General features: G+C 39.6%; 1 protein-coding gene across 2 annotated transcripts in view; it reads right to left on the bottom strand.

The window, feature by feature from the left end:
- CLSTN1 (calsyntenin 1) overlaps positions 1 to 24,898 on the bottom strand; it is a 61,792-nt gene that overhangs the window by 35,461 nt on the left and 1,433 nt on the right. For both annotated transcript variants that reach the window (XM_077837481.1, XM_077837480.1), the window contains exon 2: positions 3,520 to 3,642. In XM_077837481.1, the coding sequence (XP_077693607.1) occupies positions 3,520 to 3,642 (123 nt within the window). The remainder of the gene's footprint in view (positions 1 to 3,519; positions 3,643 to 24,898) is intronic.

Here is a 24,898-nt window from a genome sequence, read left to right as displayed (position 1 = left end):
TGGTAACTGATCTACATACTCTTATTGAGAGCCACCTCTCTATGCATGGTTTTCTTTTCCCTTGTACTAGAAGGGACAGATGCACACAAGTGAGGAGATCAATAATTAGATGGTTAGAACTTTATTAAGTCTGTTCTTGCTACAGATAAGTATCTTTCTAAGTTAGCTGTTAGAGGGTCTGGTAAATTAGAACAGTCTCCAATTCCAAGATAAACTACATTTTAATTTAGTTTAAAGATTGAATGTAAATATCATTAATTTAAGGGTGAACCATTACAGGATGCTGCAGTTTTCTCAAAACCAATCATTACAAAACTCACGAAATTCAGGGTTATGGTTACACTTAGGAAATCCAAAGACATTAAGATACCAAAGAATCTTAACTCTGTCCTGTAAAGACATGTGATAAGTTTTTAAAATCATTATAATGTTAAGTGTTTATGGTCCCAGATTAAACTGATTTCTAAAAGACATTTCCCCCCAAGTTATCTAGTCTTCCTATCGTGGATTTATTACAACCAATGTAATTGTTTCATGTAAATTAGCTGTATAAGAAGGGTGACAATGGCTCCTCTTAAAAATTACCTGAGCTGTTGACCTGACCCTGTCTGTAGTTTACATAGCTACAATTAGATATAGTCATTTATAACTCAGCTACAGCCTACTTCTTCAAATTATAGCCTATACGTAAGATTTCAGTTACTTTTAGCTATATAGACAGTTTGAAGAGTATCATCCTGTTAAGATCATTCTTGACAAGGAAAAGAGACTATGAAGCTTAGCATCCTGTGTCAAAGGACCCAGTTTTAAATTAATTTCAGCTCAAATAAATTTGTGGATTGTCTTGTAAATTCTTGTAAAATTAGTTCTGTACTTAAAGTGTAAACGCTATATATTTGGCAGAATAGGCTTTATATTCATACATAAAGAGGTTAAATCCCTGCTGTAAGTGCACTCTTAGCTAGGGAGTTGTGACCAGTACATCCATAACACTTGACACAATTAGAAAACTCAACATTTCAGCTGGCTGCTGATTTAGTAAGTTCATTTCCATATCATTTCCAGTCTTTATTGCCAGGCTGCAAATAAAAGATAAATTCCTAAACTTGATAAGGCCTAGAATGTTGAATTGCCTCTAGTTCCAACTATTTTACAGGAACTCTAGATTCTTTAAGATTTTACTTATACAAGAAAGTGTCTGCAGACAAACATCTCATTCGGGCTGAGAGCTGAAAACACGAAATGTCCTTCAAACACAATCTTCTTATATCTAGCCCAAGCAAAGAGACTATCTGTGGGATAGCTGTATCCCATTGTTGGCTACTGTATCTTTAAACATAGTCATCAGCAACAATTTCTTTCTGAAACTGAAAGCCATTATTCCCATGTAAAAAGTAAAACACAGCCTATCTTCAAATAACTAACGTTTTATCCAATAGCTTAGAGACTGCTTTCTTTAGTGTTCACTTGAAGCACATTAGCAAGAGGATGGTCTTGCTGCTGAGGCATCTGCTTATGGACCAGGAGATCTGGATCCAATTCCTAGACGTCTTGTGCAAGCTAGGACAAATCACTTACTCTGTGCTTCAGTTCCCTATCTGTAAAACAAAGTATAACAATATTACCTATCTCCCTTTATTTTTCTGGTCTATTTATATTAAAAGCTCTTTGGTACTGCGACTGGCACTCTATGTATCTGTATGGCACCTACTAGAATGAGTCTCCATCTCTATTGAAGCCTTTAAGTACTACCATAATGCCATAGTAACTTGATGGGATTTTTAAGGGATATAAAAATGATAAGATGTACATTTATGGATTAGCTACCAGAAGTAAGCACTCTAAGAACGGCCATACTGGGTCAGACCAAAAGGTCCATCTAGGCCAGTATCCTGTCTTCTGACAGTGGCCAATGCTAGGTGCTTCAGAGGGAACAAACAGAACAGGCAACCAAGTGATTCATCCCCTGTAGCCCATTCCCAGCTTCTAGCAAACAGAGGCTAGAGACACTTCAAAGCATGGTTTTGCATCCCTGCCCATCTTGGCTAATAGCCATTGATGGACCTATCCTCTATGAACTTATCCAGTTCTTTTTTGAACCCCGTTATAGTCTTGGCCTTCACAACATCCTCTGGCAGAGAGTTCCACAGAATGACTGTGAATATGTGAAAAAATACTTCCTTCTGTTTGTTTTAAAACTGCTGCCTATTATTTTCATTAAATGACTCCTGGTTCTTGTATTATGAGAAGGAATAAACAAGACTTTCTTATTTACTTTCTCCACACCAGTTACAATTTTATAGACCTCTACCATATTCCCCCCACCTGTCTCTTTTCCAAGCTGAAAAGTCTTATTAATTTCTTCTCATTAGGGATATGGAACAGCTTCCATATCCCTAATCATTTTTGTTGCCCTTTTCTGTACCTTTTCCAATCCCAAGATATCTTTTTTGAGATGGGGCAACCAGATTTGCATGCAGTTTTCAAGATGTGGGCGTACCATGAATTTATAAATAGATCAATATGCAGATGCAAAACTCAATTTTCTGGATATATTTTCTGCCCTATGGCAAGAACAGGCCAAACTATATATGACACTTTCAATATAGAAACTAAGGCATTCTGCATACAGACCATGAGGTGTTTTGGTTGGTCACTTGAGAGGGCTTAAGAGGAACAGTCAGTCTCCCTACCAAGAGGATGCAGAATTCTTCCCAGGCTACTCTGATTGGCAATCAGATTTCTAACATTATACTTCAGGCTAAAGGATCCTCAGCTAACAAGCTATATTACTGGGATAAAAAAAAGATGCTTAAGATACTCCATAATACTAACTTTAATATAGAAAACAGGACAGACAAATAAGATATCTTCTCATCTCCTAACACAGAGGAAGCATATGGATAGCATTAACTACTAGACTGAGTGACTGTAGAGGTAGAAAAGGATATCCATTTCCAAAGATTATCCAACATTACTGAATAAACTGACCCTTTGGATTTCTGCAGAAAACCTCAATCCAAAAATGGTGCAAAAGGAACACAACATTAATCTTGATAGCAATTAATCATACCCTCACCAAACCCCTTCAGTCTATAATTGAGAACCAGCACAAGCCAAGAAGACTATGAAGATAAATGGTGGGTCCTTTCAGAATGATAAGAAAACGGACTTTCGCAGAACGTTTTCTGTGTTGAATGGTGCAACTGTAATCTGGAGCACAAGTATTTAAGAGATGGTTAGAATCTACACTTGTACCAGTCTGTCTGGATGTTCCTTGTGAAGTGAAATGTGTAAGCATAAAACCTCTAGTCTGCAAGATACAACAACCTCTTGTTTAGAAGAGCTGTATCTTTTAAACACAAACCCAGTATCATGAACCAACATTTGCTATGGAAAACCTTAAGAAGCATTCTTAAGCTGCAGTTCATTAGGAAAAAAAATGCTGAGTAACACACAGCATCTTTAACAAACAAGAACTTACATCAACGGAAAAACCAATAAAGATAGATTCTGTACCTGCAAACCGCAGAGGCGCATCTTTATCCAGGGCTATCAATGGGGGATCCAGGAGTACTGTGTTGTCATTTTCTGTAACTATACCATGATATGTCGTTTCAATCCATGGCTTGTGCTTGTTAACTATAAAGAACAATAAAAGATTATGGAAACAAAGTTAATTTTTATTTTAAAAGTTATTAAAATACTGAAAATGTTTTCCCACTTTGAATTTTCAGATTTTGAACCAGCACATTATTAAAACAAAGAAATCTGGTTTCTTAATGTTACATGCATTTATGCCTCCATTTTTCCAAAGTGTTCTTTATTTAAAAAAAAAAAAGTTTTCTGTCTATACCTTCATCTGCAAATACTTCCTTTTTGTATACGGATACATATGCAAGAACCTTTTACTGATACGAACAGCTCACCAATTTCTCTCTATAGCAGCTTTGCAAAGTTCTGTTTACCCACTCATGAAGAGAGTTGCTTTAGACAGGCAAGTGAAATTCATTTTTTTATTATTAACCAGGCATCAGAACAAAGAAGATGAATTGCCTGTGCCAGGGCTCAAATTTTTTCATGGCGATTTTTCAAGGCCACTTCATGGAGACTACTGTTGCTGATGCAACATCTGCTTTGGTTTTGTTTTTTACTTCTATCTACACTCATGTCAATCTTGCACATTTTGTGTGTATGAAATTCTCTTTTTAAGAAAGTTACAGAAAAATTAAAAGTCGTATTTTATTTAAAGCTAAGATAAATTAATTTAAATTTAAAAGCAGGTTTAAGGAATAAAATGAGAGGACTGCTTATTTTCCACACAACCTCACTGCTCTTCCTACTGCTCCACTTAATGCTCAGCATATAACCAATCCAATTACATGCTTAACCTTTGTATTTACAGCACCTTTTTACTATTAAGTGTTCAAGGAGACTGGAAAATCTACCAATACCACAGATGTAAGAAACTGCAGGTTCTTGCACATAAGCTTCAAGAGCAACATTCTCACTGCAAATGTACATCTAAGTACTAGAGTTAAATAATTACATAAACAGATACTCTAAAGAGATACAACATTGCTACCTGTCAGCTTTGAAAAGTAGTTTGTTTTGGTGGTCCATTAAGGTCCTAATATGTACAATCACCAATAGGTCTCTCCTCTCCTCCTCCCCTCAAAAGCAAGGCAGAACCATTCAGCTCTGCACTTTTTGGAGTAACCCCCATGTCTGACTTAAGCATATACACCAAGATTTCATGAACTGAAACAATTACAAGATACTAACTGCAAACAATGCACCAATTAGTTAAAAAAAATTTCCCAAAATAATGTGAGAAAGTGGATCTAGCTGCATTTGTCATCATCATATAACAGGCAATTAGTGATCTAAAGTATCGGTTCTAAAAATGCTGCCTTCTTCTTTACCAGAACTCAAGTTTTAGCTTAACTGGTTGAAGATACTCAGAAAATAGCTATGTCCTATGTATTCTGTATACCTGCATATGAACAAATTAAATTATGAAAAAAGTTCCTCCAGTGTTGCATAATTTTGAACTCCTCCATAGTACTAACCCGTAATAGTGGTTTCTGATCTACCAGAATTAAGTTCAATGAGCAGTGGACATGGAGGGTAGCTTTTCTCCTCTTTAAAGCCATTCCTGGCCAAAAACAGAGTTCCACTTTTTATTTTAGTGAATTTATTTCTAATAATGTAATATACAGCTTGGAAAGAAAGTAAGGGAGTTTCAACTTTACTCACATATATGCACAAATAATGCAGAAACAAGTGATATACATTTATTTAAAGTATTTTAATTCCACCCCATGAAGGACTGTGTTGCTGAAACAAACACTCAAATATGCAAGGTCCATACCACCAACGAACTACCAACTCCTTTTCCTTTGTGCAAGTATATCAAATGCAGATAAAAGTAACCTGTACAGAAAGAAAATGGATTTGTCCCTTTCTTGCTTTTTCATGTTTGAAAAAGGCCCAAGATGTCTCACTGCCTGCTCAAAAATAAAGAGGCAGGGACTTGGTTCTTCTTATTTATACAGTACACATTCCAGGGTCTTGTCCACAATGCTTTTCTTGGAGGACCTTATGGAGGTCTGGAAAACTTACATCATACACCAAGGAAACATAGCCTGATTGAGAAGGGGGAAGGCATTTTTGTTCAGACTTGAACTCCTATTAAAACTTAATAGGGAATCTTGCCTATAATCCTCACACCTGATAAATATTTAGATTTTTATCCTTCAGGATGCTTTTGTCTACATAGTATCTCAACATTCACAGTGCTAGACTCTGCAAACTGAAGTCAGTGTACATTAAACAACTAGCCAGAGTTGTAAGAAGGAACTGAAGCAGGGGGTCGGGTTGGCAGGGTCATATATTAAGCGCCATGAAGGCACCACTCCAGGGAGTTCCACAGCCAACCCAACAGGAGCTGTTAAGGGAAAACTTTCCGACAACCGTACATGCAGTGCGTGCACACCTGATTGCAATTGACGTGAACAAGCACTCGAAGAAGAACTGAACATACTTTGTCTTATGTGGAAAACTGACCAGTTGTTGCAGCTGTCCTGAAGCTTCAGACAAGTTTGAGTAACTGAAGGCCAACTCATTACATTTCCTTTTGCTACAAGTAACAAAACCATACACATTAACTATTCTAATTTAAGTGCTTACAAAAAGCTGAACTACACCACTGCAGATTTAAAATGAGCAGAATTATGTTCTTGTTGAATGGCAAGGATGTATGATTTATCAGACATCCATGGTAAAATATACACTTATGGTCCACTAATTTTTGCACAATTGCTATTTCACAACATGGGTAATTTTTCCTTTACCAACCATATTTTGCCACCCCAGCTACATCATGGGTGGGAGGAAGAGGTTAAAAATAAAAACAAAAATCACACCCAATTGACATAGCTGTGCCAGCAAAACTTTCAAGTATAGAACAGACCCTACAGTAAGCCTGGCTTTCAATACATTAGTCAAACAATTATGTGACTAACGGATATCCTGAGCCAGATGTTTAAGATCATTTATTTCTATTTTTAAAACTTTAAATCCTAGTTATAGTAAGAGTTTTCTTATTAGCATATACATTGGTTTTTATTCTGAAGAATAAATAAACTGGTTTGCCTTATATTGGAAGAGAAAATAGTAGTTCTGACAAAACGTTCAGTTAGAACATTAAGACATCCTTATTTAGCAGAAACACTAGCTGCAATTGTGATTTTAGTTAACTGCCATACAAGGGATCCAGGTTCAGTTCCCAAGTCTGAATCTCACACTTTAGGCAAGGTGAGACTACAGTAGAGGCACAAATTTTCACCTATACTTAGGACTTCAATAGCTCAGATATAGGTGAGAGGCTTTTCGCAGGAGTGGGTGGGTGAAATTCTGTGGCCTGCGTTCTGCAGGAGGTCAGACTAGATGATCATAATGGTCCCTTCTGACCTTAGTATCTATGAATCTAAGTTATAGGATTGCAGAGTCCATAAACAGTAGAGGCTGAACCAAACCGTAAGAGCTATCTCTCCCCAACCCAAAAGTCCACATGCTTCTCTTAAAAATTGTTTGCTTTGGTGAAAGCACTCAACTCCTTTCTGCAGATAATGCTGTCTCTGTACCAAGTTTAGGCCACATCCGGACATTGATTTTTAGTCAGAACCCACTACTGAAATTAGTAGTTTACGGAATGGTCTCATAATAGCAACCTTTCCCACATTTTTTTTTTTTTAAATGAAGTTCTACAAACTAAAGGTGTGTCAGTCAGACCCTTCTAGCACTGCCAAAAATCCTTAAGCCAGCATTTTCTGAGTATTGGACATGGCCTATGTGCAATACTTTACTAAATAAGTTTCATTAAACATCAAGTATTTACATAATGCTTAATAGTTACTTATTTCAACTTTGACAAATCACAATTGGTTTATATAACATTATATGCTCTGAACACTACTAGAGTCCAATGACAGTTTGTTAGATAACAAACAATGGTTTTGTCAGTCTGATTTTCCTTCAGTTTGTCAGAAAACTAGAAGGATTCCAAAAGCCTGTCCAAAAAAACAAAACAAGGTTAAACTCTTTCCAAAGGCCCTTGAAATATTCAGTTCAAAATAAAACAGAGGCAGCCCACTTTAGCTCTGACATTCACAACATGCATAATCTGCTGTTAATCTCCTGTCACATAAACAGGTTAAGTTACACTGGTTTCTCTGAAACACAATATTCATCCTAACTTTATCAGCCCCTGCTGGAATCTGCGGTAAATCCCATGATGAATATGTGACAACATTATATCCTAGCTCACATTTAATTCAGTTGAATAAGAGAATCTTCCTGGACACACGAATGACTGCAGACTGAATTTTACTTTAACTCTGCTAGTCATCGTTAAAATAGTGTGCACTGATTTAAATCACCAAGTGGAAAGCCTTGATTTAAATCATTTAATCAACTTTTCCATTTGCACTTCAGTTATTTTCTAAAGAAAGGTGCATTCTCATTGGTTGATATAACCATTAAAACATGTTGATTTACTTATAAAAGAATCTTACCACTAGACTTGATACATCTTTTGCTACTCAGTAGGGTACACTATAACTATATACAATTATTTAAGCAACTACATAACTTAATATTTTCAGATTCTTATTAATTTTTAGCATGTTACAAAATGGTGAATGATATATTGCTATTTACTACTATTGTGCCATATTTATAAAGCTTGATCTCAGAAGTGAGAATCGGAGGGGGGAAATCTCTCTTTATATAGAAAAACAGCCTTTAATTGAAAGTTTTTGACAGAAGTGCCTGGATTCAGCATATTTATTTTTTATTTAATTGTTTCAAGAGATAAGAAGTTTAGGCCTTAATGTATTTTGTATTTAACTCATATTTCCTTTTAAACAGGCTTAAATCCAGTTCTTTTTTTTAAATAAAACACACTGATTTTTATCCACACTGCTTTAAAATAGCACTCATTTACCTATTAAGATGGAATTTTAAATATAAAACTCCCACCAACAAAATTAAGAAAGCAGTAGCTAAACAGCCTCCTTTGTCCTGATGTTGGTAATATAAAAGGAAAATTTAAATGTCAGGTTAGAGCTGCTAACATTCACACATGAGCCAGCAACATGCTCTGTTTTGCAAGGTCAGTCCAAGCACCTGTCGAATTCTTAATCTGTCTAATGGCAATTGCTATTAAGCAATGGGGGGAGAGTGGGGAGCATCAATGCCTGATACGCTATCTGCTTTGCTGAACACAAGTTTTAAAAAAATTCACTGAGGCCTAGTCTACACTTAAATTTCACACCAAATTCCATGGTTAGGTTAGCCAAACCCCCAGTGTAGAGAGAGGTAGGTTGATGGAGTAACTCTTCTGTCAAATTAGCTGCTGCCTCTCAAAGAGGTAGATTAACTACATCAGTGGAGAAACCCCTTCCGTCATTGTAAAACACATCTACACTATGGTGGTACAGTGGCACAGCTGTACTGCCACAGCTGTACCACTGTACCAGCTGCAGTGTAGACATACCCTCACTGTAGACTAATATGTCCAGTTTCTCATACAATGAGAAATGGAGCACCCAAGTTTCTGCTAATGCTAATTCATATTGCTACAGATAGTTCTGCAGGATAATCTGAGAAAGTGTGGTACTCTAGGCATTTTGCTTCTCTAACAGCAACAGCTTACAGTAAAGGGTGTGACTTGTCAGATCAAGCGATAGGCAGAAATTTCTGCTATTTCTTACAGACGCACAAAAGGATGAAAAAAAACCTAATGTATATGTGCAAGTGGGGAGTGTTAAGGTTGGTATGGGAACCTCAAATGAGGATTTCCTGACTTTTTAATAGTAATTAACATTAAGAAAAGAGTACCAGATTGAGTCCTGGCATTCAGAGGTGTAAATGCGTTGAGTGAGTTATAATTACATCAGCATTGCATTTAGCACACACCCCTTTAAATTTAAAAAAAGAAGAAGCAGGAGAAGAATTTAAAAAGCTTAATCCCAGTGACTTTTTTTTAGAACTGCTCATGCATGTTCAATTTGGTCTGTACATGTTACTTTTTCCCCACTGTGGATGCCCTGTTCTTTCCTATTGCAAGTCTTTTCTAACATGTTGTGGGGCAAATTATCACCTCTCAAGGAAACAAACAATGCCTGTTATATTAGGTTAATGAATCTGTCAGAAATGTGATGTATACAGAGTTGGGCCATGTCAGTCCCAGACTATTAGAGAGACAAGGGGATGAGGGAATATCTTTTATTGCACCAACTTCTCCTGGTGAGAGAAAGAAGCTTTTGAGCTTACACAAAGCTCTTCTGCAGGTCTGAGAAATGTACTTGGAGTATCACAGTTAAATACAAGGTGAAACAGATTGTTTAGCATAAGGGAATGGTCCCTTTAAATGTTTGTTAACTATTTATGCTAAACAATCTGCTCCACCTTGTATTTAACAGTGGCACCCTGAGTAGGATTCCCAGACCTAAAGAAGAGCTCTGCGAAAACTCAAAAGCTTATCTCTCTCACCAACAAAAGCTGGTCCAATACAAGCTATTACCTCACTCACCTTGGGCATCTTATCTCTATAAATGTGATGTGGCAGCTGGGATACTGCAGCTTTAGGTAGTCTACCTAGCTAGAACTAGGATGTGTGAAGAAAAACCATTTCATGGCCTCCAGATAATTTGTGTAATAACATTTGATGACATGCTTGAGGTGCGGCTGTTAAACAAGATCACATCATCTGGAATATTCTTCACAGCTAGGTTAGAAAGACTGAAGTCAAAACAACTCCTTTGAGAAATAAATCAGTGAACTATTATTTAAAGTACACTATTATTGCCTAATTAAATATCATTGAGCTTCACAAGCTCAGTCAATTAGGTGTCTAATACAATGACAAACTATTCAGACAAATTATTTCCTTAAGAGTCTTTATTTAGTTCAAAAATCTATAAAAATATATACACATCATTAAGCATAGTATAAGCACATTACAAGATAATGGTGACCAATGTGAGTGTAAATGAACTCCTCTGAAAATGTCACTACTCTCCTCAATGGTTTGAATAAATAGAGGATTCTTGCCTTGAAGGTCAAGAGATTCAAATTTTGTTGATTATATCATGCAACTTTAGCCCACTGCCTTCCTCTTGGATCAAACACTTCTGTTTTGCTTGCTGTGATACAGTGTTAAACAGTGAGAGAGCTGTAATTTTAAAGCCTTCTACCACTTTCATATTCCCAGGAAAAATAAAAGCATAATCTTTATATTAAAACAATTTCTTTTCACGTGCAAGACTCCAGGTGGATTTTAATGTAGTAAATATACAAGGATCATAGAACTGAGGAAACGGAAAAGTCAACCAGATTAGACTCCAGTTCCCTTTGAGTTAGTTAAAGAATACAGTCTTATAGAACCTATGTATTCACACTAAACTTTGGAGAAAAAGAGAGAAGCATGGTCTGTAGGTTGAAGAGTGGGTTCTATTCCTTGTTCTGCTACAGACTTACTATCGAACTTTGGTTGCAGTTCACAGTTTCTGTGCCTCTACTCTCCCTCACACAATCTGGTATAACAATACCTATTTCAGTCCTTATGAAGTTCCGAGATTCTTGAATACTAGACATTACTTCCTCTTGAATTTTAGCTGCAGCTTTGAAAATGACACAGATTATAATGATGGAAATGAAATGCCTATTAATTATTGAGATAAAGGCTTTATAGAACTCTTCATACAGATAACCTCACCAAAGTACACGTACCTGACATAGTCTGGCTGCTGCAGACAATTTTTAAAGCAATCCTTGGATAGGTTTAAGCAATGGGGGGAGGCACAGCTCAGTGGGGGGAGGCACAGCTCAGTGGTTTGAGCATTGGCCTGCTAAACCCAGCGTTGTGAGTTCAATGCTTGAGGGGGCCATTTAGGGATCTGGGGCAAAAATTGGTGATTGGTCCTGCTTTGAGCAGGGGGTTGGACTAGATGACCTCCTGAGGTCCCTCCCAATGTGGATATTCTAGGAATGGGATGAAGTAATGAAATGAAAATTACAGCTAAGTATGAGGAAACTTTCCCACAGTGAGAAATTTGATTTGAATTTACTCTATTTGATTCTGGAACAGTTTTACAAGGGAATAACATAATGCTTAATGCTTGAGACATTAAAACTGCAGAAAGTAAGGAAGCTGAAGTTATCTAGTCTCTCTCCCAGTGCAGGCTTGTTACCTACATTAATTCTCTACTAGGTCTAGTTCTATTATTAGAGACCATATAAAGTTGGAGAGAAAGTGTTCATAGCCTGAGCTGAAGTATGAATACGGATAGCTTCCAAACCTCCATAACGTTCAGGTGAATAACTACTCTGGAAATTAACAAATCTATATAATTTACTGAGCCCAGCATGTTTCCCATGAAACTGAAATCTCTCTGCTGCCTACTTGTTCACTGCTTGAAAGAGGAGGACTAGTTCCCTGTTTTCTCTGCATCTAATCAGTTTCTCAAATTTGAATTTACTAGTCCAAAGAAGATATTCTTGATATATCTGAAATGGTTCTTCTCCAGCCCTGAAATTGGTAATGACTGGTATAATTTATTAACAAGTGCAGAAATGCTCATGCGTAGTTGCAGAAATGGGCCAGAGCTGCAAAGCTTACATTTGAACTTAAATTGTGGTATTAAGATCAGAGGTATTGGTTTAAGCCCCCTCTCTACATAGTAGAACTTTTCACAAAAGCAAGAGTGTTAACTGTAGTATTCTCACCTAATTTCAATTTAGGTAATAATATACTGTCCAATACCACTTGTACTCTTCCTTTAAAAACACATTAACTACTTTAAAGATATGTTATATTGCTGGTGCAAGATGGATGCTACTTCCCACCCTAGAGATAGCTAAATTTCAGTGGGGGTTAATGACCCCTACATGGACATTGTCCATTAAGTCCACTGGAATAAGATACTCCATTAATATAATAACCTAATTTTATTTGATGTAACTGTATTGATTTTAATAAATTTATAGAACATTTATTTTCAATTATTTAAAAAATATTCTATTATGCTGGGTTTAGTGATTTTGTTCATTTAAATTGTAACACATAGTTTAGAATTACTTTAATGAATTCATGCCCAAGTCAAATACAACTTTCACCCATTTGTACCATTTAAGTATTTATACCCTGCACCACACTATGATATCAGATCTCCCTAAAAAATAAATAAGTAACTTGTACTTTGATTTCCTGACTCCATAGCAATCCAGTAAAATTGTGAGGGGAAGTTCCTTTTCCCCCCATAACCATGGGAAAATTAAAGATAAGTCCTGTATTTTGTCCAAATGTCAGTGAGCTTTGTGGTCATTCTCATGTCCTGCAGAAGGAAGTTCCAAAGCCATAAGCCAACCAGCAAGAATTCTGTCTCCAGAGTTCACAAACAGTTTGGATTGAGTGGTTCTATTGTTTCTGGAAAAATATAATTTTGCAGGCATGTAGAAGGACGCACTCTGAGGTAACCTGGGTCCAACCCATCAAAGGTTTTGAAGATTAAGACCATTCCTTCTATTTGACCCAGTATACAATAAGGAGCCAGTGCAGAAAACTGAACATAAGAATGGCCATTCTGGGACATACCAAAGGTCCATCTTCCCTAGTGCCAGATGCTTCAGAGAGAATGAACAAAACAGGCAGTTACAGAGTAATCCGTTCCCTGTTGTCCAGTTGCCATTTATGGCAGTCAGAGGTTTAGGGACACCCAGAGCATGTGGTTGCATCCCTGACCATCTTGGCGAACAGCCACTGATAGACCTATCCTTCAAGAACTTATCTAATTCTTTTTTGAACCTAGTTATACTTTTGGCCCTCACAACATCCCCTAGCAATGAATTTCACAGGCAGACTCTGCATTGAGTGAAAAAGTACTTCCTTATGTTCCAAGCTTTTAAAAAAAAAAAAAAAAAAAATCTTCAGCAGTTATCTGGTACAGAGGCTGATTTAAGCGACAAGTTACTTACCACAGTTAGTAGCTCTGCAATTTCCTATTTGAGTTTCTTCAGAACTCTTGGGTGAATACTATCTGGCCCTCGTGACTTCTTATTGTTGAATTTATCAATTAGTTCCAAAATCTCCTCTACTGACACACCAGTCTGAGACAGTTCCTCAGATCTGTCATCTAAGAAGAGTGGTGCAGGTATCTCCCTCACTTCCTCTGCGGTGAAGACTGATGCAAAGAATTCATTACTGTCTGAATGCATCCGATGAAGTGAGCTGTAGCTCAAATAAATTTGTTAGTCTCTAAAGTGCCACAAGTACTCCTTTTATTACTGTCTCTGCTATGGCCTTGCCTTCTTTGAGTGCTTCTTTAGGATCTTGATCTTCCAGTAGAACCACTAACTGTTTGGCAGGCTTCCTGCTTCTGAATGTACTTAACAATATTTTGCTGTTACTTTCTTAACTGTCCTTAACTAGTTTCTCTTCATATTCTTTTTTGGCCTGCCAAGTTTTTCTTTTACACTTGACTTGCCAGAGTTTATGCTCCTTTCTATTTTCCTCAGTCAGATTTGACTTCCAATTTTTAAAAGGATGCCTTTTTGTCTCTAACCACCTCTTTTACCCCGATATTTAGCCATGGTGACATTTTTGTGTTTGTTTTTTATTTGGGGTGTACATTTAATTTGAGCCTCTATTAGGGTGTTTTTAAACAGTTTTCATATAGCTTGCAGGCTTTTCATCCTTGTGATTCTTCCTTTAAATTTCTATTTAACTAGCTTCTTCATTTTTGTATAGCTCCCCTTTTTTATGTTAAATACAATTGTGATGTGTTTCTTTGGTATCTTCACCCACACAAGGACGTTTATACTTAATTATGGGATGGTCACTATTATGACCACATTATGATCACTATTACCAAGCAGTTCAGCTATAACCACCTCTTTGACTAGATGCTGCACTCCATTTAGGATTAAATCAAGAATTGCCTTACTCCTTGTGGGTTACAAGACTAACTCCTCCAACAAGCAGGCAATAATGGTGTTTAGAAATTTTCTCTCGCTATCCTGTCCTGAGATGACATATACACAGTCAATATGGGGAGAGTTGAACTCCCACATTATAATTGGGGTTTCTATTTATGTAGCCACTCTATTCTCCTGAACATTTCACGATCACCATCACAATCCTGTCAGCAGTATATGCCTACAGCTACAGTCTTATTATTCAAGCATGAAATTTCTATCAGAGATTCTATGGTAGGGTTTGATTCATGTAAGATTTTTACTATATTTGATTCTATGCTCTCTTTCATATATAGTCCCACTCCCATGCCAATTTGACCTACTCTGTGATTTGTATATATTTTATATCCTGGTATTTTCATGTCCCACTGATTACCATTGTTCCACCAAGTTTCTGTGATGCCTATTATATCAATATACTCATTTAATACCAGACCCTCAGATTCACCCATCTTAGTATTTAGGTTTCTAGAATTTGTATACAAGCACTTGTAAAATCTGTCAATATTTAGCTGTCTGCCTTCATGTGATGTAATGAATACATCATTTGACTGTTTCTCTTCAGTATCTACCTGTACTTCATCAACTTCTATCCTCTCTTCTTTGCTAGATTATAAAGTAACCTTTTTAATAAATCCTCCCCTAAGGGACATCTTTGTCCAAACTGTGTGCTCCTCCACACCTGTCAGCTTTCTCCCAGCTCTTAGTTTAAGAACTCCTCTACAATCTTTTTAAATTTTACATGCCACCAATCTGGTTCCATTTTGGTTTAGATGGAGCCCATCCTTCCTGTACTGGCTCCTCCTTTCCCAAAAGGTTTCCCATTCCCTAATAAAACGAAATCCCTCCTCCCAACACCATCATTTCATTCATGAGACCCGGCAGTTCTGCTCATCTAACTGGCCCTGAATGTGGAACTAGAAGCACTTCAGAAAATGCTTCCATTGAGGTCCTGGACTTCAATCTCTTACGTAGCAGCCTAAATTTGGCCTCCACAGCCTCTGTCCTACCTTTCCCTATGTCATTAGTACCTACATGTACTACGACCACCAACTCCTCCTCAGCACTGCACACAAGTCCATCTAGATGGATCAAAAGGTTCGCAACCTTCCCGCCCAGCACACAATTTATTTAGTAGTTCTCCCAATCATCACAAACTCAACTACCTATATTTCTAAGAATCAAATTGCCCATCATTATAACCTGTCTCTTCCTAATAAGTGGAGTTCCCTGCCCCAGAGAAGTATCCTCAGTGCGAAAGGATACCAGGACATCATCTAGAAGGAGGGTCCCAACTATGGCATAAAGTGCTCACATCTACTGTTGTTACTTAGCAGACTGGTTACAACATGCTGAACTGTATAGAGGTTTTTTTCCCCCCAAAGACCTCGATCTTTATCTCCTGGTCAGTGCCTTGCATTACTCAAGCCTGGAAGACAGACCTGAAGACTGAATAAGTGTATAATAATTTAGGAGACAAAAAGTGATCTTGCCATTAAACCACAGGACTGACTCAAGGGTCTAATTGCCAGCTTTTCCACAGATTTACTATGTGACCATGGACAAGTCATACAGCCTCACTTTATTTCCATCTATAAAATAGGGGAGTGATGATTCTTTAGACCCAAAGATGCTAAAAGAGTTGAATGAATTCATGTCTGGAAAAATTGGATGAATTTTGAGGCCTTTTAACAAAAGATATTAGAAAAGAGTAAAATATAATTATTATTACCCAGTATGAAAAATCCACTCTAAAGTGGGTAGCTCTCTCAGTAACTGAGGTGGCATTTCTTTTAACTGAAAGCTTACATTCTGCAGAAAGTTTTCATTCCTTATGATGGAAGGAAAACCATCTAAACCAGTGGTGGACAACCTGCAGCCCATCAGAGTAATCTGATTGCGGGCCGTGAGACATTTTCCGGACGTTGACTGTCCGCAGACACCATCCTCTGTTCCTAGCCAATGGGACCAGTGGGAAGCAATGGCCAGCATGTCCCTGTGGCCCCTTCGCCTGCAGGCGCTGCTTCCCACCGCTCCCATTGGCCGGGAACAGAGAACCACAGCTTCTGGGAGCTGTGGGGGGCGGTGCCTGTGGACAGTCAACGTCAGCAAAATGTCTTGCGGCCTACAAATCAGATTACTCTGATGGGCCGCATGCAGCCCATGGGCCGCAGGTTGCCCACCACTGATCTAAACATTAGCTACTAGCTAAAAATATGATTCTCATGAGCCTCCAAACACTGTTTCAGCACTTCTGCAGCTGCTCACAGCTTTACCAAGCAACAGCAGCAGTACAAAGTTAGCAAGCAAAGTCATGTTCAGCACTCGTGCCAAAATGTCATCACCTTCTCACTTGCCAGCAGTGGGGTGTGTCTGGGAAGCTAGGAATCTAAGAGCATTGAGGGTTGGCCCCAATACCTTTTAAATCTGCTAACAGGTAAGAAGACAAGAATAGCCAGACGGGTCAGACCAAAGGTCCATCTAGCCCAGTATCCTGTCTTCCGAAAGTGGCCAGTGCCAGGTGCTTCAGAGGGAATGAACAGAACAGGTAATCAAGTGATTCAGCAGGTATCTGATCATTTTTCAAGCCCTGAAATCAGATCTGGCCAACTGAATTTAACAATGAGGATTAACATCAAACTCACACAAACACTGGTCAATGAAGTTTAAGTATCCTTAAATACTAAAAACAAGATCATAATGTCTATCGTATTGCTTTATTTTTTCAAATTAAATGAATACTGTACATTTTAGCAGAATTGGTGAATAATATTTTCCCTTTCATTTAAAAGAATGTATGTTACCAGGTCCAAAAGCGCTATCACTGTAAGCTATTTTTTTTTTTTTTTTGGTATTACTGGGCTTCATATATTAACCTTGTCATCTATTGGCAGGCTTGGAAGGATTAGAATTTTTTTTGACTGGTAAATGTTGATTTCACCATACATAAAACAAACTGACAAAAATATTTCCATCCATAATCGAAACTGACAGCCTAAGTACAAAAATGCTTCTTTTCAACTTAGAGTTTGATTTACAGATATTTACTTTGTATATTTTGACATGGGTTGTTGAGAGTTTGTGTTTTAGCAGTTATAAAGCTTTAACTTTTTGAATCTCAACGTCCGTCATTAAATAATTGTTATGACCTCACCCCATAATTTCCTGCAACTGTGAAAATTTAAAGTTAAAAAAAAAATAGGAAAAAAAAACAAACATCATCATCTGTCAAAATTATTTTTAAAACAAATCTAATTCAGCCAAGCCTTTCTACTGATTAGGAAAACTGCTTCCTTGCAGTGAGTACAAACTTTGACTGAGAAACTGCCTAGTTTCCATATATGCAAGCAATCATAACAGGAAACAAAACTACTCAGAGGTTAGGATACCCTAACTACCCAGATACCACTATGGATATATCCATTATGCCCATCAACGAAAGCTAAAAACAGGCTTCTTTACTTTGAGAAATACTAACTCATTCCAGATGACTGAAGATACAATTCTTTTTAAACAGTTTAGCAAGGCGCAATATAGTAACTTCCCACCATAGCTTTTGTATATTCTCTCAACTCCAGAGTGTCATTTTTCAGCTATAATTAAACAAGACTAAACACACAACAGAACAGCAAACTTTAATGCTGCAAAGCTTGAATTAGCAAAGCAGCACAATATTTGATTCAACCGTTTTGGGAGCAATGAATTCCTGTGATGAAGTTAAGTAGCTCTATGAGCAAGATTTAACGAGGACTCTCACCTTCATTGTACACAGCACATATATCACTGCTCAGGCTGAATAGTCCAAGTCACAGATGCCTTTTAAAATACACGTGAATACAAGTTGATGTTACTATCTCTTCACAAAAAGAAAAGGCGTACTTGTGGCACCTTAGAGACTAACCAATTTATGTTTTTATATATCCGATGAAGTGAGCTGTAGCTCACGAAAGCTTATGCTCAGATAAATTGGTTAGTCTCTAAGGTGCCACAAGTACTCCTTTTCTTTCTGCGAATACTGACTAACACGGCTGCTACTCTGAAACCATCCATCATGGTGTCTCATCTACATCAATTTTTTTTTAAACAATCCTGAAGGAAATGCTGACAGTCCCTGGATGTCTTCTCCAATGTAACCAAAACAAAAATGGAAAAAAAAACTCCATCCCCATGAATTTCTAACACTCTCACTAAACAAATGATAAACACTTTTGTTTAAAGGCAGCCTGCATTGTCATGTGGTAGACCCAAATCAGATTATTTCCAGTTTCTCACTCCCAGGCAGAAGTAGCGGATCTGGACTAGAAATCAAACTTAGCCTAGATCTGTATTATAGACACTACAGCAGCCTAGCTATCAGCACTACAACTGTGCCACTGTGGGAATACAGTGTGGACACCTGCTAAGGGAAGGGGTTTTTTCATTGATGTAGTAAATCCACCTCTCATAGGTGGTAGCTAGGTCAACAGAAGAATTCTTCCATCAACCTAACTGTGTTGTCACTGGGGATAGGTTGGCTTAACTACATCCCTCTTGTACATCACACAGGGATGTACCTAGGTCAACCTAAATTTAAGGTATAGACCAGACCTCAGAGGTCTCATGCACAGCCCGACAGACTGACACAAATTACAAATGAAGTTAATAAAAATGTAGGTTAATGAGTCTGTAGCCTGTGATTTTGAAGTTAAAAACCAGATAGACAGACGGGCATAGGCAGTGGGCAAAGAAATTTACAATGAGTGTTTCATGGATAGTTCAGAAAGCAGAATGAAAGCTTACATGGTCACATTCAATTTTTATTACAAGGTAACTAAAAAAAGGCTATTTCTATAACACCAGAGATTTCTATCAGTGTAACTTACGGCTCATGTTACTTTGTTGGCTGTAAGGGGGGGAAGACATGTGACCTGTACGCTATTTCTGCGAGAGAAGAAAAAGTAGGTAGTGGAATGCTGGAAACATAGGCATAACAACGGATACTTGTTTAAACAGAATCATTTTTCTTCCACTTTAATCCCTGCAGATGCACGTCATCTCATTTGTACTATGGATGGAAAAACCACTTAGCATTGTCTCATCCAACTTACAGGGTGGCCATTATACCACGCCTTACCCAACATTATACATGCATTAATAGAAAGGTTTTTCTATCAGTAACTTATAAATTTCTCCTTCATATTTTCTCTTTTAGACCCATAAAGGACTTCTTTTATTTACAAGGGTACAAGGAAGTCCCTTTTGATTTAGCCATCTTTTAAGAAAATCTGAAACTTTGCCTTTTCTAAAGGGAAAACAGGAACCAAATATACCACTCTGTATCAAGAAGACTGGCCACTGCAATATCTTGAATAAACAATCTGAAAAACCATATGCTACTTGTGAGAAAGTTGTTTGTGGTTAGGTTTGAGAAATTCTTAAGAACACAGGAAACCTCTTGAATTGCTCAAAATCAGTTATGATTTCCTGGGTATTACTACTGTTTTGATTTTTACTGTTCCTTTCTGTGATCTGTATCACTCAGTTAAAAGACAGGACTTAAGGATTGAGGTGAAGCAGGGGTACCTTAATGTTGTACCTGATCAGTAAATGACTGCTGAAGAACTAGTCACTAAATGTACTGCTTTCTCATTTAAAAGAAAGACAGAAAGAAAGCACTCTTCCCTTTTGCAATTCAATTTCCCTTTCAGTTCTATTTATCAGAGTGAAGTATTTAACCAAAGCATTGAGTATTTCTCAATACTAACGCTACACTTTTCTTATAATTGATATTAAAAGGTTTAACAACTCTGGTATTATACTCATTCTTAGTGCAACATAACTGATTACAAGATAAACACTAAAGAAATAATTGCATAAAAATTGCTTTTTATACTATGGACATTAAACAACATAGTTTGTACTTTTAACATTTATATTCTAGTTCTTTATAATACCTGAAAGCACCGATTAAACAAAAACTGAAAACTGCCATTTAAGCTTATATATATATATATAATTTCTTTGAAGGATAGAAACAGTAGGAAGAAATCACAAATAAAGTATTAAAAGGACACAGTCAGGTCAAATTCAGACAACAGCTTTGTGTGTGTGTGTGTGTGTGTGTGTGTGTGTGTGTGTGTGTGTGTGTGTGTGTGTGTGTGTGTGTGTGTGTGTGTGTGTGTGTGTGTGTGTGTGTGTACACGCACGTGCACACACACACCCTAGCCCCACTTGAAATGTTTCCATGTTTTGTCATGTTGTAGTTATTTATTTTAATTACCACAAGAGAACCAGCTTCCCATCCCAAAGACATTTTCATGCAGTGTTTGCATTGTATTAGGAGGACTGGAAAGTGAAACTGATTACAAACAAAACAACTAAATTGATTAGTCTGTTTTCACTGTCAAAGATGAATGACATACAAGTATTCAATTTTCACTGTCTGCTTTTTTAAAACTATTAATGTATTAGTAGCATATATAAGGAAATAGTATTTTTAATCTAAGAATTTAAGTGTGTTTATTCAGTTTTATGCATAGTAACAGAATGCTATATACACATTATAAATTACACCACCATGAAAAGCTTTGCTAGCTTTCACTAGTCACGATTCTATAATTTACTTATAGACAGTTTGTAGCTTCAGATAAACGTACCTTCAGATAAACATTCTAGTATGTGCTATCTATAGTAATTAAAGTGTTCAAGTGTAGCAGCCTCTATCTGTGGATGTACCGAAGCCAAACAAGGCCTCATAACCCACAATTCACAACAAGTTAGTTAAAAACTAATCTTTAGAATCTAGCAGCTCAGGATTCTACTCCAGTAAAAGCAGCTTTAGGCTGGAAAATAAGAACAGACTGAGTTCTGACAAGAAACTGCAGATGAAATTCTAGTGGATTAAAACAACTACCATTTATGTACAGTCTTCTGCAGAAATCTTAGCAGTAAATAAAAATAGCAAGTGGAAAATTAAGTTTCTGCAGCCAACTTTTCAAAGAAATAGAACAAAGGTAAGCGTGTATTCCGATCTTCCTTTGGATATTTCTACCAATACTTCAACAAAGCAACCAAGTATTCATGTTCTGCAGATACACAGGGTTAAAATGAGATGATTTCATAAATATTACATGTATAAAATATTGTTACATTTTGGTCTTTAGACTCATAATAACTGGTCAGAGTACCTGAAAAGAGCTTGTGCACTTTTAATCATAGCCACTATCTATAAAGTCCTGTAGACTTTCAATTACTTATCAAGTCTTGATGCTATGAAAAGAAAATGCAGCAAGAGATTGCATTTCACTCCGGTGAATTTATAGAAGCAAACATTTTTACAGATTAAACAAATAAAATGTTTCCATCGCAAGAAGTCAGTTGCATTTTAGTATCTCTTCAAATATTCTCATTTTTGATGCTCCACCTTTAAATTATAAATTTAAAGTCCACAAATACCACCATCAGATCAATTAAAGTATCTTGTATGCCTTTCAAATACATAGGTTCACATTCTGGTAAAGAATAGTTTGCAATACAGTACTCTAATGAAATCTGTTCAAAAGCAGACCTGCAATGCGTATGCTTTCAGTTTGCAAGATCAATCAATATCCAAACAGCTAACGTTTAAGAAGGGTATATAGCAAAAGACGCAATAAAACTACGTGTTTACTTTAGGAACAAGACAATGTTCTCTATAAAATCATGAAGATTACGTTCCAAGGGGCTCTATAAGGTGTTAGATTTCCCATTTCTTTTCACAGTTAACGATCAAAGCTCTTCTACTAACCAAAATACCATCAGGGTTTTAAAACTGCACACACACACACACACACCTGCCTTTCAAGAACCAGGGGAGAAGCTGTATTTACAATACGCAACCAGACTAGGATTGGGCGGGTAGTCTCATCACATTTCACGACTTTAGCCTTTCTTTGAAACGAGTTACGACCTCTATTTCTCTATTAATTTCAGAGCAAACTACCTTTAAGAGGACGAAGAAAATATTCACGATGTAAAATCCAAGATTTTTTTGTGTGCGTGTTGGGGGGGGGGAATTATGTAACACACACACCCCTTGCTGCAGACTCCATCAACGCAACAATCAAACCAAAACAGTCAGAAGCATTATGCTTCCCGCATTCCTCTCCTTCCTACCAACATACATCTTAAAACAAAGTCATTAGCAGAGCCATTGCCTCCCCAGCCACTCCCGGTGACCTGGGCAGTCGAGCCTCGAGCTACATCTCTCAGAAGGAAGAGAACAGCCACCCTAACCCAAGGTGGGCAAGTCTCCCTTACCGGGAATAACCCACCACTACAACCCATCATCACGCCCGGCTCAGCATTAAACAGAAGTGCGGGTGGCAACTCCCCTCCCTAGTTTTTGGGGGGTTAAACTTTCCCAACCACAAACACACACACGATAAACCATCCCCATCCGGCTGTCGGGAAGTCTCCCTCACTAGGACAACTCTCTCCTCCCTCCTCCATCATCCTTTGATCTATGATTAGGATCATGTATTGCACGCTGTGTATAGTGCATCGTACCTCTTGCACCCCCTAACCCAGCACCATGGAGGAGAGGGAGTAACCCCCTTTCATCCCCAGCACCCTGGAGAGAGGCATCATCATCCAGCAGTACCCATCATCCCCCAAAGAACGAAGGAAGCCGACCTTGCCTCCAACCCCAACTCAGCCCTCGCATAAAAGGTGGTTTTACTCAAGGTAAAGGGATTAATTCCCATATGAAATAAGAGAGGGTTAAATTCCACCGCGAGAGAGGTAAAGGGGATATTACCATGGGGAAAACGGGTTAGATTCCCCCCCTCAAGGAGAGGGGCAGGGGGCTCAAACCACACAGACAGGTAGGTAAATTGGGTGCCCCAAAGAGAATGCGGTTAGACCCCATCAAAGAGGGGAACTGGGGGTTAAATGCCATAGAGATTATAGATGGGATGCATGAGATGTCATTGTAAATAAACTTCACCTCCAAAAAGGGGAACAGGGGTCCAAACCTCCCAGAGGGGACAGCTAGGGTGCCATAGGGTTAAATCTATAGATAGGGTGTCACGGGGAATTGGGGGGGAGGGAGGGGCTCAAGCCCCGCAGAGGACAGGCGGGGTGTCACGGGGAATTGGGAGGGCGAGGGAGGGGCTCAAGCCCCGCAGAGGACAGGCGGGGTGTCACGGGGAATTGGGGGGGGGCGGCTCAAGACCCGCAGAGGACAGGCGGGGTGTCACGGGGAATTGGGGGGGGCGGCTCAAGCCCCGCAGAGGACGGGCGGGGTGTCACGGGGAATTGGGGGGGGGGGGCGGCTCAAGCCCCGCAGAGGACGGGCGGGGTGTCACGGGGAATTGGGGGGGGGGGCGGCTCAAGCCCCGCAGAGGACGGGCGGGGTGTCACGGGGAATTGGGGGGGGGGGCGGCTCAAGCCCCGCAGAGGACGGGCGGGGTGTCACGGGGAATTGGGGGGGGGCGGCTCAAGCCCCGCAGAGGACGGGCGGGGTGTCACGGGGAATTGGGGGGGGGGGCGGCTCAAGCCCCGCAGAAAACGGGCGGGGTGTCACGGGGAATTGGGGGGGGGCGGCTCAAGCCCCGCAGAAAACGGGCGGGGTGTCACGGGGAATTGGGGGGGGGCGGCTCAAGCCCCGCAGAAAACGGGCGGGGTGTCACGGGGAATTGGGGGGGGGCGGCTCAAGCCCCGCAGAAGACGGGCGGGGTGTCACGGGGAATTGGGGGGGGGGCGGCTCAAGCCCCGCAGAAGACGGGCGGGGTGTCACGGGGAATTGGGGGGGGGCTCAAGCCCCGCAGAAGACGGGCGGGGTGTCACGGGGAATTGGGGGGGGGCTCAAGCCCCGCAGAAGACGGGCGGGGTGTCACGGGGAATTGGGGGGGGGGGGCTCAAGCCGCGCAGAAGACGGGCGGGGTGTCACGGGGAATTGGGGGGGGGGGCGGCTCAAGCCCCGCAGAAGACGGGCGGGGTGTCACGGGGAATTGGGGGGGGGGGCGGCTCAAGCCCCGCAGAGGACGGGCGGGGTGTCACGGGGAATTGGGGGGGGGGGGCGGCTCAAGCCCCGCAGAGGACGGGCGGGGTGTCACGGGGAATTGGGGGGGGGGGCGGCTCAAGCCCCGCAGAGGACGGGCGGGGTGTCACGGGGAATTGGGGGGGGGGCGGCTCAAGCCCCGCAGAGGACGGGCGGGGTGTCACGGGGAATTGGGGGGGGGGGCGGCTCAAGCCCCGCAGAGGACGGGCGGGGTGTCACGGGGAATTGGGGGGGGGGGCGGCTCAAGCCCCGCAGAGGACGGGCGGGGTGTCACGGGGAATTGGGGGGGGGGGGCGGCTCAAGCCCCGCAGAGGACGGGCGGGGTGTCACGGGGAA

This window comes from Eretmochelys imbricata, chromosome 18 (assembly GCF_965152235.1).
Source record: "Eretmochelys imbricata isolate rEreImb1 chromosome 18, rEreImb1.hap1, whole genome shotgun sequence".
Lineage (NCBI taxonomy): Eukaryota > Metazoa > Chordata > Testudines > Cheloniidae > Eretmochelys > Eretmochelys imbricata.
The sequence above is the reverse complement of the archived record's forward strand: the minus strand, read 5'-3'. Positions and strand labels throughout refer to the sequence as shown.